The sequence below is a fragment of the Lactuca virosa genome, chromosome 4, assembly GCF_052849685.1.
Source record: "Lactuca virosa cultivar CGN04683 chromosome 4, Lactuca_virosa_CGN04683_v6, whole genome shotgun sequence".
Classification (NCBI taxonomy): domain Eukaryota; kingdom Viridiplantae; phylum Streptophyta; class Magnoliopsida; order Asterales; family Asteraceae; genus Lactuca; species Lactuca virosa.
Genome location: NC_136429.1, coordinates 427,122,793 through 427,139,643, shown reverse-complemented (window position 1 = coordinate 427,139,643; position 16,851 = coordinate 427,122,793). Strand labels below are relative to the sequence as shown.

Here is a 16,851-nt window from a genome sequence, read left to right as displayed (position 1 = left end):
TTCATGACGAGCTGGGTTCTCGTCTACACTTCAGCACGACCTTCCACCCGCAGACGGATGGTCAGAGTGAGCAGACCATCCAGACATTGGAGGGTATGCTGGCAGCGTGCGTTATGTATTTTGGTGGTAGCTGGGATACACACCTCCCGTTGGTCGAGTTTTCATATAACAATAGCTACCACACCAGCATCGACCGGCCTCCCTTTGAGATGCTTTATGGGAGGTAGTACAGAACCCCGATATATTGGGGTGAGGTCGGTCAGCGAGTCATGGGGAGTATCGAGGTGGCACTCAAGAAGACCGAGTTGATTCAGCAGGTCTGGAGTAGACTCCAGATGGCTCAGAGTCGGCAGAAGAGCTACGCCGACAGACGCCGATCGGACCTAGAGTTCCAGGTCAGGGATATGGTCCGCCTGAAGGTGTCACCTCGGAAAGGTGTCATTCGCTTCAGGAAGCGGGGCAAGTTGGGCCCCAGGTATATCAGACCCTTCAGGATTATAGCCCAGGTGGGCAAGGTGGTGTACCGACTAGATCTTCCGGAGGAGCTCAGGCAGATCCACAACACTTTTCATGTATCCCAGCTGCGGAAGTGCTTAGTTGATGATTCAGCGGTGATTCCTTTGGAGGACATTCAGGTGGATGACCGCCTGAACTACATTGAGAGGCCAATAGCAATTCTCGACAGGAAGACGAAGGAACTGAGGAACAAAAGGGTCGAGATGGTGAAGGTGCAGTGGCAGCACCGTAAGGGCTCAGAAGGGACGTGGGAGCTAAAGGACAAGATGAGGGTGCATTACCCGAAGCTATTTCCAGCAGCAGCAACAGTAGACTTCGAGGACGAAGTCTAATTCAAGTGGGGGAGATTTGTAATGCACGAGTTGCCAGGTACCTTCTTTTGCTGCTCATTAAAAAAATATCAATATATATGGGAAAGGGTCGTACGCTGGGTGTATATAGTGTACGCACGGTGTACATAAGTGAGGCGCGAATCGGGGGAAGTCCCTATGTACGTTGGGCATAGTCTGGCCAGAAGCAAATCCTAAATTTTAGGGTTTACACCCTATTTAAAGACCTTATGTCCCTCCTAACCCTCATTCTCTCAGCCTCCATCACCCGTAGAGTGTTAGAACTGAACCCTAGACCTCTTGCATGCATTTTGAGCTTACTCTGTGCATTTTTGGTGTTATTTGGTGGTGTTGAAGAAGGAGTTTGGAGAAGAAGCAAGGACGTGAAGAGGGCTTGTAGATCCAGAAGTTTGGCATCATTTCTGGCCTATTTGAGGTATAAAGCTTAAACCTTGACCATTGCATGCTTAGATCTAGTTTTGGGGTGTTTTATGTTATATTTTGGTCCCATAGTTGAGGTTCCTTGAGTAGATGAGTTTTCAGTCCATATGAGCTGTCCTTTTAGGCTCTTCGAAGTGTTAAGAGCCATAAAAATCAGACCTTGATGGTTTAGCCTCAACCATGCAAGTGCTAGGTACCAACTAAGTGTGTTTATGGACTTAATCTATGTCTTAATCCCCATCCATGCATGCAAAAGCATAAAGTTTATGACTTTATGGCTTAGGACGTTCTTAGGGACCTAGATCTACATTCTGGACGTTAGGACTCAATGGATTAAGTCACAAGAGGGTTCTTGGGTTGGCTGGTCAGTACACTGGGCGTACTCCCTGGTACGCTGCGCGTACTGGGTCAACCACCCGAGTCAGGTCAAGACCAGCGTACGTTAGGCATACATGTAGAGTATGCCGCGCGTACACATGTAGAATACAAAAATAATTGTTGGGCCTTGATTTGTTGGGCCTGGGCTTGTTGGGCCCAAGCCCATCCGTGGATGAAGACCTATGGGCCTAGGGTTGGCGGATGATATTTGGGCCTTAGAATTTAATTGTTTGGGCTTGGGCACTTTTGGGTTGTTCGAAATTGGGCCTTAGGAGGAAGAGGCCCAATAAGGCAAGAATTAGGGAATCTTTGCCTTAAGACATGAATTAGGGTTGAAGTCATAATTTGTTAGCTAATTAGAAATTTATGATGTGTGATAGGGGGGGGGGGGAGTTCACGAGTCATTCGACGAGTACGTTATTACACCTACAGTTGAGGTGAGTCTCATTTCCTAGAATTTATGGGTCGAAGGCATCAAGGTCGGCCCATTAGTTATGAGTGGGCATGATGATTGTTTTTGTGATAATTATCGGCTGTGCATGTAATGTTTGATGATCCTGTGAATTATGTGAGATATTATGTAGTAGTGGTAGGGGTGAAATAGACCCGACATCCGGTTGAAATAGATCGAATGGGCAGGTCGAACACCCATATATGCTCGACATTATCCGGTTGAAATAGACCGAAAGGGCAGGTCGAGCACCCAAATATGCTCGACAATATCCGGTTGAAATAGACCGAAGGGGTAAGCCAGCACCCGGATATGCTTGGCAGTATGTTTATTGTATGTGGTATGGTGAGGGGAACTTACTAAGCTTTATGCTTACAGTTTCAATTTGTGTTTCAGGTACTTCTAGCTCGAAGGGAAAAGGGTCGGCATGATCGCATCACATCACACTATGATTTTCCGCAGTAGAGATTTTGGGACTTAAGCTCTGATAACACTTTTCTATGTCGGATTTTGTTTAAATACTATAATCACCGTATGTACACATTGCTTTTGAAACTGATGATGTTTTGGGTTATGGATTTAGTAACTTTAAAAATGTAATTTTTGGGTTGTAATTTTTGAGATGTTACAATAAGAATATACCTAAAATATTTTTAGTATTAATCATAATGTAAAAAATAGAGTAACAAACATTTTATGCACATATTTCAATATTTCATAACCATATTATAATAATTTACATTGCATAACACTAATTTACACTATATTTACTACTTTTGTCGCTTTTAAGAGGTATATATCCCACCCAATGTTCGTTTTGCCTAAACTCTTCATTGAACAATGAACAAGACCACAAAAATTGTCGAATGTAACCAAACACAACATATGAGTATGCTATAAGCCTACCACGAAAATAATGAATACATGTCTAGCTTACTTTAAAATACGATGTATCAGTTAGGTCAAACTTATTTATTTTCTAATAACTATATAAATATCATTTTTATAATACTTCAACCAATTCTTTTATATCATAAAACTACTTTACAAATAGCTTTCTATTTTTGGCGACTCCATTACAACAAACTGTTAGATGTGTTAGGGCGCCTACCTTTGCATAAACCATTGAATGAATAAAACAAAGTCAAAGTCAAATATGAGGAATTAATTTGACACCCGATATTATCCCCTCAGTGCAACTTGCGGGGATGGGGGTCAGGGGATGGTCTTTTAATGAATTTTCATAAATTTCAAACATATTTAATATATTATAATTGTTATTATAAGTTGTACGTTGTTTTTTCTTGAACAAAAAAAATGATTTAGTTTAATGCTAAAACAATACAATATTACCAAAAACATTAGGAAGGGATGCCTTTAAAAACAATAGGAAGGGATGCCTCTAAAAACGTACCAATGAACAAAAGTACAAAATAAGTGTTGTGAGCCCACCATGGAGTGAGGGCCAAATACAATAGATTGAAACTAGACCAAACAAAAGTATCATTAATATTATATAATTTTTACATAATTAAATCTATCACATTAACAATTGCATCTAGTTCACCAAATTTCCTTTAAATTCAATAACTTTAACAGAATGTTATAATATGATCAATCCAAGTAAGATTTGAGTCAGATAAATATTACTAATGTCTAATCGTTTACGAAAAGAATTATTGATTTTTTACTACGTGGTTGGACTTAGACAAAACAATTTTTTCTTAAGCGAGATCTCTTTTTCGATATCTTTTTATGTGGAATAAGACATAAATATACAGACGTGTCATGATAATCCACCAATCTTGGTAATTAAGCCACATACTTCCACATCAAATTTCTTTTAAACGGATAAAACATCAAAGACGTGTTAATATAAAGTCATTTTCTCATGTTCATTGAAAAAGAAACATAAGATAAATGTCGGGGATCATTCGCTATGACATATTCTCCACATGAAATTTATCTCAATTGGGTAAAAAAAACAAAAACGTCACAAACTAAATTATGAGCACTCATCTAATATTTAACCCATATTACACATAACTACATGGTGTTGACTTTGGTCAGCCTTACCTTGTCTAGTTGTGTCGACCATATCGGTTCTATCTAATTGCCGACACTGGTCCAAATTTAAGAATCATAAAAGATCATAAACATAAAAACTAGATAATTCCAAAAAATATCTCAATACACAAATTCACTTTTTTATATTAATAATAATAATAAACATTTTTTTGACATTTTTCTTTATCAACAATTACCAGTCACATGATACCCATCAAACCCAAAAGGCCTGGACTGGCTTCTTCTTAATAATCCCTATCATCGAGACCCCAATATCACAATTTCCATGATATATTCATGGAAAATAAAAATAAAAACAAAAAACAAAAAACAACCCAAAAATATATATAAATAAAAATCACTTATAATTTAAAGAAACTTTGGACCCACAATTACTAGCAATCGGTAAATCCGAAGGCGTACAAACCAAAGCCCGTTGCTGTAAATGTCTCAAACTCTGCTCCATGCTAACTTGCACCATATCCGCCAGCATTTGTTTCGCATTTCCCGATTGCTCTTCTCCTTCGATCTGCGAAATTATGTCGCACACGATGTTTTCCAACGTGTCAGGTTCCATTTCCGATCTAGGGTACGGCGATTCTCGGAGTAATCGAAGGAGCGTGTGCGCTTTTTTCTGGGAGTTTAAGGTTCCCTGAACAGTAAGCTCCAAGAGCCCCGGAATGACACCTTCTTTCAGAATCGGCTCACGATATCTACACCTGTCGGTTTCACACATAGTTAAAAGTGTCCCTACTGCGTGTTCCCGGTTTTGTGGGGATCCACGTTCGAGAACCTCGACGACTGCTAACACTCCGCCGTCTTCCGAAGTTAGCGCAACTCTTCCGTCTTCGAAACCGACTAACGCTTCTAGAAGAGCGGTGGATTTTTCAGAGATTTTCGAGGATTTTTTTGAGGTTTTAAGGATTTGTACTAGGTTAGGTATAGGATTCGATTCGAGGATGATTTTGAGATTATCGGATTCGGATGAGAGATTTGAAAGTGCTAAAACGGCGTCGAATTTAGCTTGTGGGGTTCCTGTGTCGATGATCTTTACAAGAAATGGAATCGACCCTGATTTTCCGATTGTCGATCTTTTTGCGACGGATGCTGAAAGTGTCGCTAATAATGCCGTGGCGTGTTCTTGCATGTTTGTGTTCTTTAATTCAAACAAACTCACAATTTGTTCTAATGCGCCGGCGTCCACGATACTAATCTTGTTCCTAGAACCAAAAAGATATAATTTTTATTTTTATTTTTAGCTTCATGTAGAAGATGGAAGTAAAAGGTAAAAAGGAAATAAAAGGAAGAGTAAGAAATGAGAAAAAGCATAAAACGTTATATCCATAAATCATAAGAATCAGATTCTATAACATTATCCACCAGTAAAACTGATATGCACATGGGGTTGAACTGAAAAGACAATTCCATTTAACCAATATCAAGAAAATGCATAGTATTTTCAAAGATTTTTGATGTGTACAAATTTGGTAGTTTAGTGTACTCACTTTCGAATCTTTTTTGGTCTCTTTAACACAAGAATCATCAAACACCATGAAAGAAGTCAAGAACAAGAAATTTCAATTTAAGTTCTTCCCACTCCTTGAAACATGAATAAGTCATATATAGTTCCCCAAAATTTCTTGTTTGTTAGCTATTTTTGGCAGAAAATACACAAAAGATTTTCTTCAATATCATTTTAGGAACTCAGTTCAGAAAATAGTTTGAATTGCGTCTTCATCAGTGCCATTAATGAATCCTAGGAACAAAAGTAGGGCACGTATTTCAACCACCACAGTTAACTTCAAACTGAATCAATCAAACAAATAGATTACTTTGAAGATCAATCAAACAAAATTGCTTTGTAAATCATTGATAGATTACGTCAATAATTCATGATTTGCAGAAAAAAAAAAAGTTAACCTTATCATGCTCCAGATTAGGCTTCGATTTGATCTAATTGCCTTTTTACATGTAACCAATCGGAAGATTGATTGTGATAAAAAAAGCAGACACATAAACACATACTTTAATACTATTGTCTTCCCCTTTTTGCTAAATTGATGAATCCGATGAAAAAAGAGAAAGCATAGAAAGTGACACAGTTACGCAAACCACAATCTGAATTCCAAAACACGATCAACAAAATCTGATTTAAAAAAAAAATACTTACGTTTCGTCCTGTACGGCGAGGTTAAGGAGAGCGAGGAGGGCGGCGGCCTTGGCTTCAAGGGAAGGAGACCGGAGCATGGAGACGAGGGGGACGATGGCGTCGGAAAACTGACGACGGCAGCGCTGGGAGGTTTTGGTGAGTCGACGGATCTCTTTAGCGGCTTGGATTTTGGTAAAAAGATCATGGTTGTTGTCGTGGATGAGAGTGAGGGTGTGAGTGATGGAAGCGGTTGTCGGTGTATGATCTGCGGTGACGACGGCGGGGGAGACGGAGGTGGTGGTGGTGAGGTGGGGATCCATGTGGAAATACCACCGACGACGAGGAGGGGAGAGAATACGAGTGAAGTGGTGGAGGGGTTTATTGTGTTTAAAACGGAGGGGAGAGAGAATGTAAGGTGGAGAGGTAACGTGACAAGTGCTGCCGTGGCGTTAAGCAAAAGTTTTTTTTTTTTTTTTTTTTTTTTTGAATAAAAATTAATAAAAGGGTAAATTACACATATAGTCTTTATAGTTTGGGTGAATTTATGGGTTTGGTCCATAACATTTTTTTAAACTTCGACCATTCCTAATGTATAATTTTGTTGCACGTTTGGTCAATGCCAATTTTAAAAGACTGTATTGCACTTTTTGGTTTTATATATCCTTTATTATTATTAATGTTATTATTATTTGAAAATTTGATAATTAAATATGTGGGTCACACACTCTTATTACCCATCCCATTTTCCTTTTACTCATGTCAAACTCAAGCCTGATGTATGGGACCATCGAAATATAATCTTTCTCCCCTGAAAGTCCACCTCTATGGCCATCGCCGTCTATCGTTCCACCCTATGTCTGACATCATTCCTCTTCATCCTCTGTTCCAAACTCCATCAGTACACGCTAACCTAAAAATACATTATCGACCTTCATATCCTTATAATTTTGACCTTCAACAAGCAAATGGATTCAAGTATAACCCATCTCGAAAAAATGGAGGTTAAAAGAGGGTGTTGTAGGTTCTGCATATGACGTGTAGATCTGTGGGTCACTTACTTTCCCGTCACACTCATCGAAAATCATAGATCATAACTCCTAAAATGGGACCATCGATACAACATCGTTAGATCCCTCTCCTATGCGATCCAATCCAACAACAATGGTGGCTTAGGGCTTGTGAAATATTATGGTCAACGTATACCTTGACCCTGAAAGATGTAGTCGACAAGAGGAGGAAGCGTAGAGGTGGTCACCATAGGTGAAATATTATGGTCACCGGAATCTAGAACGACAAAGGGGACAAGTAGGAGGCGATGATGGAAATTGTAGGTGAAGGTGTTGAAGCGCGAGCACGATCTAGGAGAGGGAAACATTAAAAAAGTGATAAGGGTTCTCTAGGTGGCGACGAGCTGCAGGTTATGGGTGGAGGAGGGTCACCGAGGAAGGAGAAAAAGAAAGGAAAAGGAAACTATTCCTTTCGGAATGTGGAGAGGGAGAGAGAATAAATTGACGTTAGGGAGAAGGTGATAAAGGGTGTGGGTGGGCCCACCTGTTTATAAACCAACTTCTTTAATATATATAAATAATTAAAAAACATTAAATTAATTAAAAAAACTATATACAAGGGAAATACAGTCTTTTTAAGAGTGGCGGGGCCAAGCACACATAAAAAACATACATTAGGGACGGTCGGAGTTAAAAAAAGTGTTATGAACCAAACATGCAAATCAATCCAAACTATAGGGACCATTCATGTAATTTACCCATAATAGAATCTTTTCCTAATTTAATATTTTTAGTTATGGATTTTCACATAATAGGAATGCCTAATATGAAATACTCAGCCTAACCAAAAAAGTATAAAACTAAATAAAATAGACCATAAATAAAATAAAGTTATGAGGGTTGGTTAAAAGATTGTTATTTTCACATAATTAATATGTTTTTATTAAACATATATAAATAGAAAGTTATAAGAGAAATATTAGGCTACACAAAATGAGTCTAACTGTACATCATATGTATACACTAATGCCCGCTCTTTCCATGTAGATTTATCGGGTGACATGGTCTAAACGTTCAAAGTGGATTGAAATCCGTGAAATAAAGATGACAGAAGCCCCTTGATGAAGATATTGAGAACTAAAGGCAGCATAGAGGACTCGAACCAGACCCATAATAAATTGAGCATGGATGAAATGGATGTTTATCTCAATGTGTGTGGTTCATTGATGATGAACTTGGAAGGTAGACATAAAATGTGTTTGGTATTGTCATTATTCATGTTTTTTGCTTTGGTATATGAGGTGTGTAACTAGCGAATATGCTTATAAAGCCAACATGTATCTGCAATAGCATTTGCTATGACTTCATACACAACTTTGACAGTGGATCGAGATATAACATCTTGTTCTTTAGAGGATTAAGATATGTAGTTGAGGAGACGTAGAGATGTAAAAAATTGTTCAATGTCCCCCAAATAAACTGCATAATGCACTTCAAGGCACCAAAAGGGGCCTCATGTGGTCATGCACAATGATATATATATATATATATATATATATATATATATATATATATATATATATGTTGAACAACATATATAAATTCAAGTTAGTGAAGCTAAGATACTGAAACATACAAACTAAACTCCAATACAATATGTCATCAACGACTAGAAAGTCTAAGGCGTCAAATGTTGTATTATGTGTCAGAAAGTGTGTGACAAGGTGTGCAATGAAATATGATTTCACGCTTAAAAATACCTATAACATACTTTTGTTGGGTGTGAAAGAAAGCCAGTCCGAGTGCATGTAACAAATTTATCGAGAATGTAGTTGATTTCTCCTAAGTCAATCATAGAGAACTCATAGTCGAGGGATAATATTTTGTGTTCAATGTGTAACATCCCAAAAAACACAATAAATTTTAACTTTCAAAAACAACCCATAACCATAAATGTTTACAAAACCATTGTTTCAAAAGTGTAGTTTAGTAATCAGAGTATCTCAAAATCCAAAAAACATAAAACCAAAGGATGTTCACGATCACACCTTTGCCTTGCCATGGTCATCTGAAGTACTTGAAACAATTAACTGAAACTGTAAGCCAAAGCTTAGTGAGCTCCCCCAAAGTACCACCACACAACACACAACATATATACAATCCTGCTTGTTGGGTCCATAACCTCCGGGTTGGCTTACCCTGGCCCATAACATCCCGGTTGGATTGCTCTGCATGTCACGTACTGGGTCCATAACCTCCCGGTTGGATTACCCTGGCCCACAACCTCCCGGTTGGAATGCCCTGGCCCATAACCTCCCGGTTGGATTGCCCCAGTCATTTGGCTGATAGAACAAAGCAGTAGTCTCAACTCCAACATAACATGTCGACATATAACAGATAACAAGCATATTCAACAGACATATAATTATACAGATAGAAATCACAGGTAGTCCTACAGATCTACCAGTCTAACGCATATCAGCAGTTATCATACAATCATATTGATCTACCATATACTCCGCATATCATCAATCACTATATATAACCGGATATCAATCCAATGGGCCGACCTTGGTGCCTTTGACCCATAAGTACAATGAGGAAAATTCACCTCTTAGTCTGTAAAAGATCGTTGAACAGGACACAACTCCGAGTACTAGCTCAAACGGTAACCTATTCATCAAATAATGACCAGTTTCAATACCACTCAAAATACCAAAAATAACCTTAGGTCAAACTTGGTGAAAACAGGTCAAAGTTAAAAAGTCAAACTTCGTCAAGACAGCTGACTACGCCCAGCGTATTCAGCTTGTACGCATGGCGTACACGAGTTGATCAGAAAACGCAATGGCTAACCACGAAGGCCCAGCGTTCACGACTAAGACTTTTCCTTTTCATTAAGAGCTTAATCCTTAAGCTCTTTTGTCCAACTTCCAGATCTAGTCCTCAAATAACGTCCTTAACCATAAAGTTTCCAAATTTATGGTCTTACATGCCATTAAGTGCCCAAACACAAAAACGCTAACTACTTAACCCATTAAGACCTTGTAACTCATGCATGGAAGGAATCTGACAACCAAGATTACATTTTTATGCTTCTAGATGCTCCAAAATGTATAAAAGGACAGCTTATATGGATTAGAGTAATCCATACTCATAATACCAAGCTTATGGGACCAAAAGAACACCATGTTATCACTAAAAAAGATCTAAACAACTCTTAATAAAGTTTAGAGCTTTTTACCTCAAAATGATGTCAAATGATGTTGCTATTCTGGATCCAAAGAGTCCCACTCCTCCAAGATGATCTTCTCTTATTCCTCTCTCCTTCAAGGTTACCAAAACACATACAAAAGCTCAAGAATGCTCTAAAAATGGATTAGGGTTTGCTTGGGGACGAAGGTTGGCTGGAGGTTGATGAAAGAAGACAGGTTTGGGACTTAAGGATGCTTAAATAGGGTCCAAACCCTGAAAATTAGGGTTTGCACTCTGGCTACCTACACTTAGAGTTCCTAGGGAATGCCCAACGTTCGTGTCCAACTTCCAAAATTATGAAAATGCCCTTTGGTCCAAGTTTGCAATTAATTCACATCCAAGGTATAAAATGAAATAAATACCCAAACTTAGGGTTTAAAATGAAAATACCTCAATTTCAAGGTGTTACAATTCTCCCCCACTTGAATTATACTTCGTCCTTGATGTCCGTTGTTGTGAACAACTTCGGGTAATGCTCCCACATCTCCGACTCAGGTTCCCACGTCCATGCGGAACCCTTCTGATGTTGCCATTGAACCTTGACCAAGGACACCACCTTATTGCGCAAGGCCTTCTTCTTGTGATCCAAAATCGCCACTGGTCTCTCATCATAGTTTAGGCGATCATCAACCTGAATATCATCCATATGAACAACCGCTAAATCATCAACCACACACTTCCGAAGATGAGACACATGGATGTGTTGTGAATATGACTGAGCTCCTCAGGAAAATCCAATTTGTAAGCTACATTGCCAGCCCTGGCGACCACTCGAAATGGCCTAATAGATCGGGGCCCCAACTTGCCCCTCTTCCTAAAGCGTATTACACCCTTCCACATGGATAGGTTTAGTAAAACCATGTCAACTGTAACATCCCAATGTTGAAGTACTTCTAATTTTGACCCTATAATTGAATAATATTGCATATTGGTCCCTAAGTAAAACAAAGAGTGAAAAAGGGCCCATAGTGGCATTTTGGTAATTTCGGACTTTTGGGTGTATGTTGGGCGTACGTGTATACGTTGAGTGTACTAGGGCGCGCCTTAGTACGCTGGGCGTATACCTCGTACGCAGGCCGTACGTAAGGACCATACAAACCCTAATTTTTAGGGTTTAGTTCATATTTAAACCTCCTTATAGCCTCACATCTTAATCTTATTCAGCCTCCCTCTGTGAAATCGACCCCCCCTAAGTAAAACCTAAGTATAAGAGAGCATTTTGGAGCATTTGGAGTAATTAGAAGTGTTCTTGAAGAAGAAGAGAGTAGTGTGGAGAGCTTGGAGTTTGTGAAGCACTTTGGATCTGAGATTTCCTTCTTGTTAGCAAGCTCCAGAAGGTAAAAAGTTTCCATCTTGATCACTCCCTCTTGTAGATATAAAATTTTGTTATTTTAAGACACTTTTTGGTCCCAAAATGGTGATTCTTGATAGGGTTGGCGCTAGGAGGGCTTTCCAGTACCGGGACTTTGATAATACGAAGCCCCCAGTATTTGACGAAGTTCAGGATCCGATCATAGCCATGAGGTAGTTGTCTGACATTGAGGGATGTTTCTTTACGTGCTCTTGCCCAGCTGACCAGAAGGTCAAGTGCCCTCTGAACCTTCTTCGATCCGGAGCGAAAGATTGGTGTAGGTTGGTTACTACTTCATACACCCCTGAGCAGCGAACTGCAGTTTCATGGGAGCAGTTCTCTGATATGTTCCGCTTGAGATATGTTCCATTGGTAGAGCGGGAGAGGCTGGCTCAGGAGTACATGGATTTGAGGCAGTAGACCGAGTCAGTGATAGAGATCACCAAGATGTTTACAGAGAGAGATATGTTTTGCCCTGAATTTGCTACTTCTGAGCAAGCTTAGATAACCAGGTACTTGAGCATGCTCAAGACGGACATCCGTCAGTTCGTGTCCATGCAGTGCTTTGGTTCACTGGTGGATTTGCAGGAGGCCGCTAGGTGGCGGGATATCAAGATGGAGCTCCACTGGAGGGAGCAAAGCCAGGCCCAGGCCCCGACGCAGTCGCAGCCTGCGCCAAAGCAGTTCAAGGCAGCTAATGTTAGATTTGGGAGTTATAGGGGTCACATTTATGGAAAGTGCGACAAGGTTCATGATGGTGCTTGTTGATCTTCTTCTGGATACCATAAATGTGGCAGGTAGGGCCACATTGTGAGGGACTGCTGTCAGCAGGCTCCAGTACCCAGTGTTAGGATTTGCTATCACTGTGATCAGGTGGGCCATATGAAGGATATATGTCGTTTGCTTGCTTCTAGACCGACTCAAGTTCCCGCGCCGGCTACTCTGAGGATCACTGATGGGAGCCAGGGTAGGGGGAGCCCCCGAGGGCTTGAGTTCATGCCTTACGGATCATGACAAAGGAGGCCAGGGTGGCACCAGACGTCGTGAAGGGTATGTTTGTATTTATTGTTCAGTCCATTGTTTTATGGCATGCTTATATTTATGATTCTATTAGGTATCGTTCTAGTGAATTACTCGCCTGCTCTTGTGCTTTTTGACTCGGATGCGAGTCGGTCTTTTGTATCCCAGATGTTCAGTAGGGAGTTTGATATGCCCATTGGTGAGCTAGAGTGTCCGTTGCAGGTTTCTATCACCAACGAACACGGGGTTTCTACATCCAGATTGTATTTGGGTTGTGTATTGGAGATCTCTGCGGTTCCTTATCTGATTGATCTGGTTCCTATTCCTATGGGGGATGTAGGCGTGATAGTGGGTATGGATTGGATGAGCAGGTTTGTTGCCATGATCGATTGTGAGGGCCAGCGAGTGGTAGTTGATACTCGTGTTATTTGGCTTATGTGGTTGATACTTGGGTTGGGGAGCAGACTCCAGTTTCAGAGGTGCCAGTTGTTAGGAAGTTTGCTGATGGATTCCAGGAGGAGTTACTCAGTGTGCCTCTCGAGAGGCAGGTTGAGTTCAGGATTGATCTAGTGCCAGGTGCGGCTCCAATTACCAAGGCGCCGTACCACTTGGCACCACCTGAGATGCAGGAGTTGTCCTCTTAATTTCAGGAGTTGTTAGGCAAACAATTCATCAGGCCAAGCAGTTCGCCGTGGGGAGCGTCGATACTGTTCGTCAAAAAGAAGGATGGTTCACACCTTATGTGCATTGATTACTGGGAGTTGAACAATTTAATGGTGAAGAACCGTTATCCCCTTTCACGGATAGATGACCTCTTTGATCAGTTACAGGGTGCATCTTGGTTCTCTAAGATCGATCTGAGGTCTGGGTATCATCAGGTGAGAGTGAGAGAGGAGGACGTAGAGAAGACCGCATTCCAGACTCGTTATGGGCATTACGAGTTCTTGGTGATGCCATTTAGGCTCACCAATGCACCTGCTGTGTTTATGGATTTGATGAATCGGGTGTGCAGGCCGATGCTCGACCGATCTATTATAGTGTTCATTGATGATATCCTGGTGTATTCTAAGACCAGAGAGCAGCATGAGGAGCAACTTCAAGAGCTTTTCAAAGTACTTAGGCGGGAACAGCTATATGCCAAGTTCTCAAAGTGTGAGTTTTGGTTGCGAGAGGTCCAGTTCCTGGGGCATCCCGTTAACCAAGACGAGATTTTGGTCGATTTGGCTAAGATCGAGGCCGTGATGTAGTGGTAGATCCCGAAATCTCCCTCGGAGATTAGGAGTTTCTTGGGTTTGGTGGGATACTATCAGAGATTTATTCATGATTTCTATAAGATTTTGATACCCCTCACTCGTCTGATGAGGAAGGGAGTGGATTTCCTATGGGGTCCTGAGTAGCAGTCGACATTTGAGACTCTAAGGCGGAGGTTATGTGAGGCCCCGATATTGACCCTTCCGGAGGGAGTCGAGGATTTTGTGATATTTTATGATGCATCCATCACCGGTTTGGGGGCGGTCCTTATGCAGAGAGAACGAGTGATTGCTTATGCTTCGCGGTAGCTGAAGCCGCATAAGACACGATATCCTACTCATGAACTGGAGTTGGGAGCAGTAGTGTTTGCCCTCAAGATTTGGAGACATTATCTTTATGGCTTCCGTTGTACCGTGTACACGGATCACAAGAGTTTGAGATATATTATGGACCAGCCGAACCTGAACATGAGGCAACGCAGGTGGCTGGACATGGTCAAGGATTATGACAACGAGATCCTTTACCATCTGGGTAAAGCGAATGTGGTAGCGGATGCTTTGAGCCAAAAGTCGGTTGGATCTTTAGTTAGAGAGGTGTGTATGAGGATATCCGTTGATTCTCCGCTTTTGGGTTTAATCAGAGAGGCACAGGCAGAGGGAGTTCGGAAGGAGAACTAGAAACAGGAGAGGATCAGAGGCGAGATCGACAAGTTTTTCACTGATAGTCGGGGGATGTTGACCCAGTGTGGGCGAGTATGGGTCCCAGTTTCTGGTGGGATTAGGCAGATAGTGCTGGAGGAGGCTCATAAGTCTCATTTTTCTATACATCCGGGAGCCACCAAGATGTATCAGGATTTTAGATTGAGTTACCGGTGGACGTGTATGAAGAGGGAGATAACCTGGTATGTCGAGAGATGCTTGACATGTTGGATGGTCAAGGCTGAGCATCATAGGCCGCATGGAAAGCTGCAGCCTTTGGAGGTTCCTATGTGGAAGTAGGATCAAATCACCATGGATTTCATCACCAATTTGCCGAAGACCGCCAAGGGGTTTGATGCTATATGGGTCATCGTGGATTGATTGACCTAGAGTGCCCACTTTTTGGCCATCCGCGGGAGCTCTTCAACTGAAATCTAGCCGATGTATATGTCCAGAAGATTATTGCTCGACATGGGGTTCTGGTCTCCATCGTTTCATACCCAGATGTTCAGTTCACTTCCCGATTCTGGCAGAAGTTCAATGAGGAACTAGGCACGAGACTACATTTTAGCACTGCTAATCATCCACAGACCGATGGCCAGAGTGAGCGGACCATCCAGACCCTTGAGGATATGTTTCAGGCCTGTTTCATAGATTTCAGTGGGAGTTGGGATTCCTACCTACCTCTTGTTGAGTTTCCCTACAACAACTATCACTCCAACATTGGTGCCCCACCTTTTAAGCGTTTGTATGGTCGGAGATGTCGTATCCCGGTATGTTGGGGAAAGGTTGGTCATAGGGTTATGGTAAGGACCGAAGTAGTCCTTCAGACCACGGAGCTTATTCAACAGATCAGGCAGAGGCTGTATACATCTCAGAGTCAGCATAAGAGTTATGCCGACTGACGCCGATCAGAGTTGGAATTTCAGGTCGGCGATATGGTATTACTGAAGGTCTCACCTTGGGAGAGTGAGATACGCTTCAGGAAGAGGGGAAATATGGGTCCCCAATGTCATAACTAGCATTTTTAGTTAGGAAATTCTGTTCTCATGTAAGAATCAACTATTGTAAGGCTTGTATCAATGCATTAAAGTTTACATTATGATTCCTAATAAACTGTGTATTGTTATAATGCAAATCTCTCTATGTATCTCAAATCTCTCTATATATCTCAAATCTCTCCCAAATCTCTTTCTGTACCTCAAATCTCTCTCAAATCTTCCTATGAAGTTTCCTTAGTCGAAACCAACTCAAAACGAAAGGAGAAAACTTGAAGGAGCAAGCCCAGTTCAGAACCCCTTAGGTGGCTTCGGACCCTCCCACCCGGACAATCTCGCTCCGGAACCCCCCCTATTTCGGAACCTCCTGTTTTGCTCCGGAAGATCTCACATGCACCGGACCGAACCCACTCCGGAAGACCTCTGACTTCGGACCGGAAGCCTTGTAGCCTCGGAACCCTCGCAACCTCGGAAGGAGGTGGTTCCGGATAAGAGCTGACTCCGGATCAATGGCTTGACTCCGGAATGTGAGGATAGACTTCAGAACTAACCAAGTGACTCCAGAACTCACCATTTGACTCCAGATTTTAGACCATTTCGGACCGTTTCTTCATTTTAAGGTATTTTGACGTCGGGAATCCCACCAAACTCGTATTTTTCATAACTTAGACCCTTTAAACCCCTATTTTATGCTAAATTTGAATATTTAAAACATATTCACATAAAATAATAATTAATATTTATAAAAGTATTATATTAAATCATAAAGTGATAAGGGGGTTTGACTTTATGATTTGTTATGATCCCCCATTTCCCATGCAAATCCCAGTAAAACACAAAATAACCATGAATAACAAAGCTTTGTCCACCAGTAATCCAAGCAAGTGTCAAGTCACTCCCTTATCCTCCCTATTAGAAACGTGAACTACTCTTCCCATAT

The 16,851-nt window shown here is 41.1% G+C and overlaps 1 protein-coding gene across 1 annotated transcript; it reads right to left on the bottom strand.

Annotated features, from left to right (window-relative positions):
• Positions 1-4,306: 4,306 nt before the first annotated feature.
• Positions 4,307-6,730, bottom strand: LOC145109018 (U-box domain-containing protein 19-like). The gene is made up of 2 exons (XM_079046118.1): positions 6,353-6,730; positions 4,307-5,402 (listed from the first exon to the last, which is right to left on the bottom strand). The coding sequence occupies exons 1-2, from the start codon at positions 6,649-6,651 to the stop codon at positions 4,541-4,543; spliced, it is 1,161 nt and encodes a 386-aa protein (XP_078902244.1). The 5' UTR covers positions 6,652-6,730; the 3' UTR covers positions 4,307-4,540.
• Between the last annotated feature and the right edge of the window lie 10,121 nt (positions 6,731-16,851).

Excerpts from the sequence above, each read along its gene's own strand:
- LOC145109018 (XM_079046118.1), bottom strand. The coding sequence starts at position 6,651 with ATGGATCCCCACCTCACCACCACCACCTCCGTCTCCCCCGCCGTCGTC. Across the intron at positions 5,403-6,352 it reads CTCGCCGTACAGGACGAAAC|GAACAAGATTAGTATCGTGG; the intron begins GTAAGTATTTTT and ends TTTTGGTTCTAG.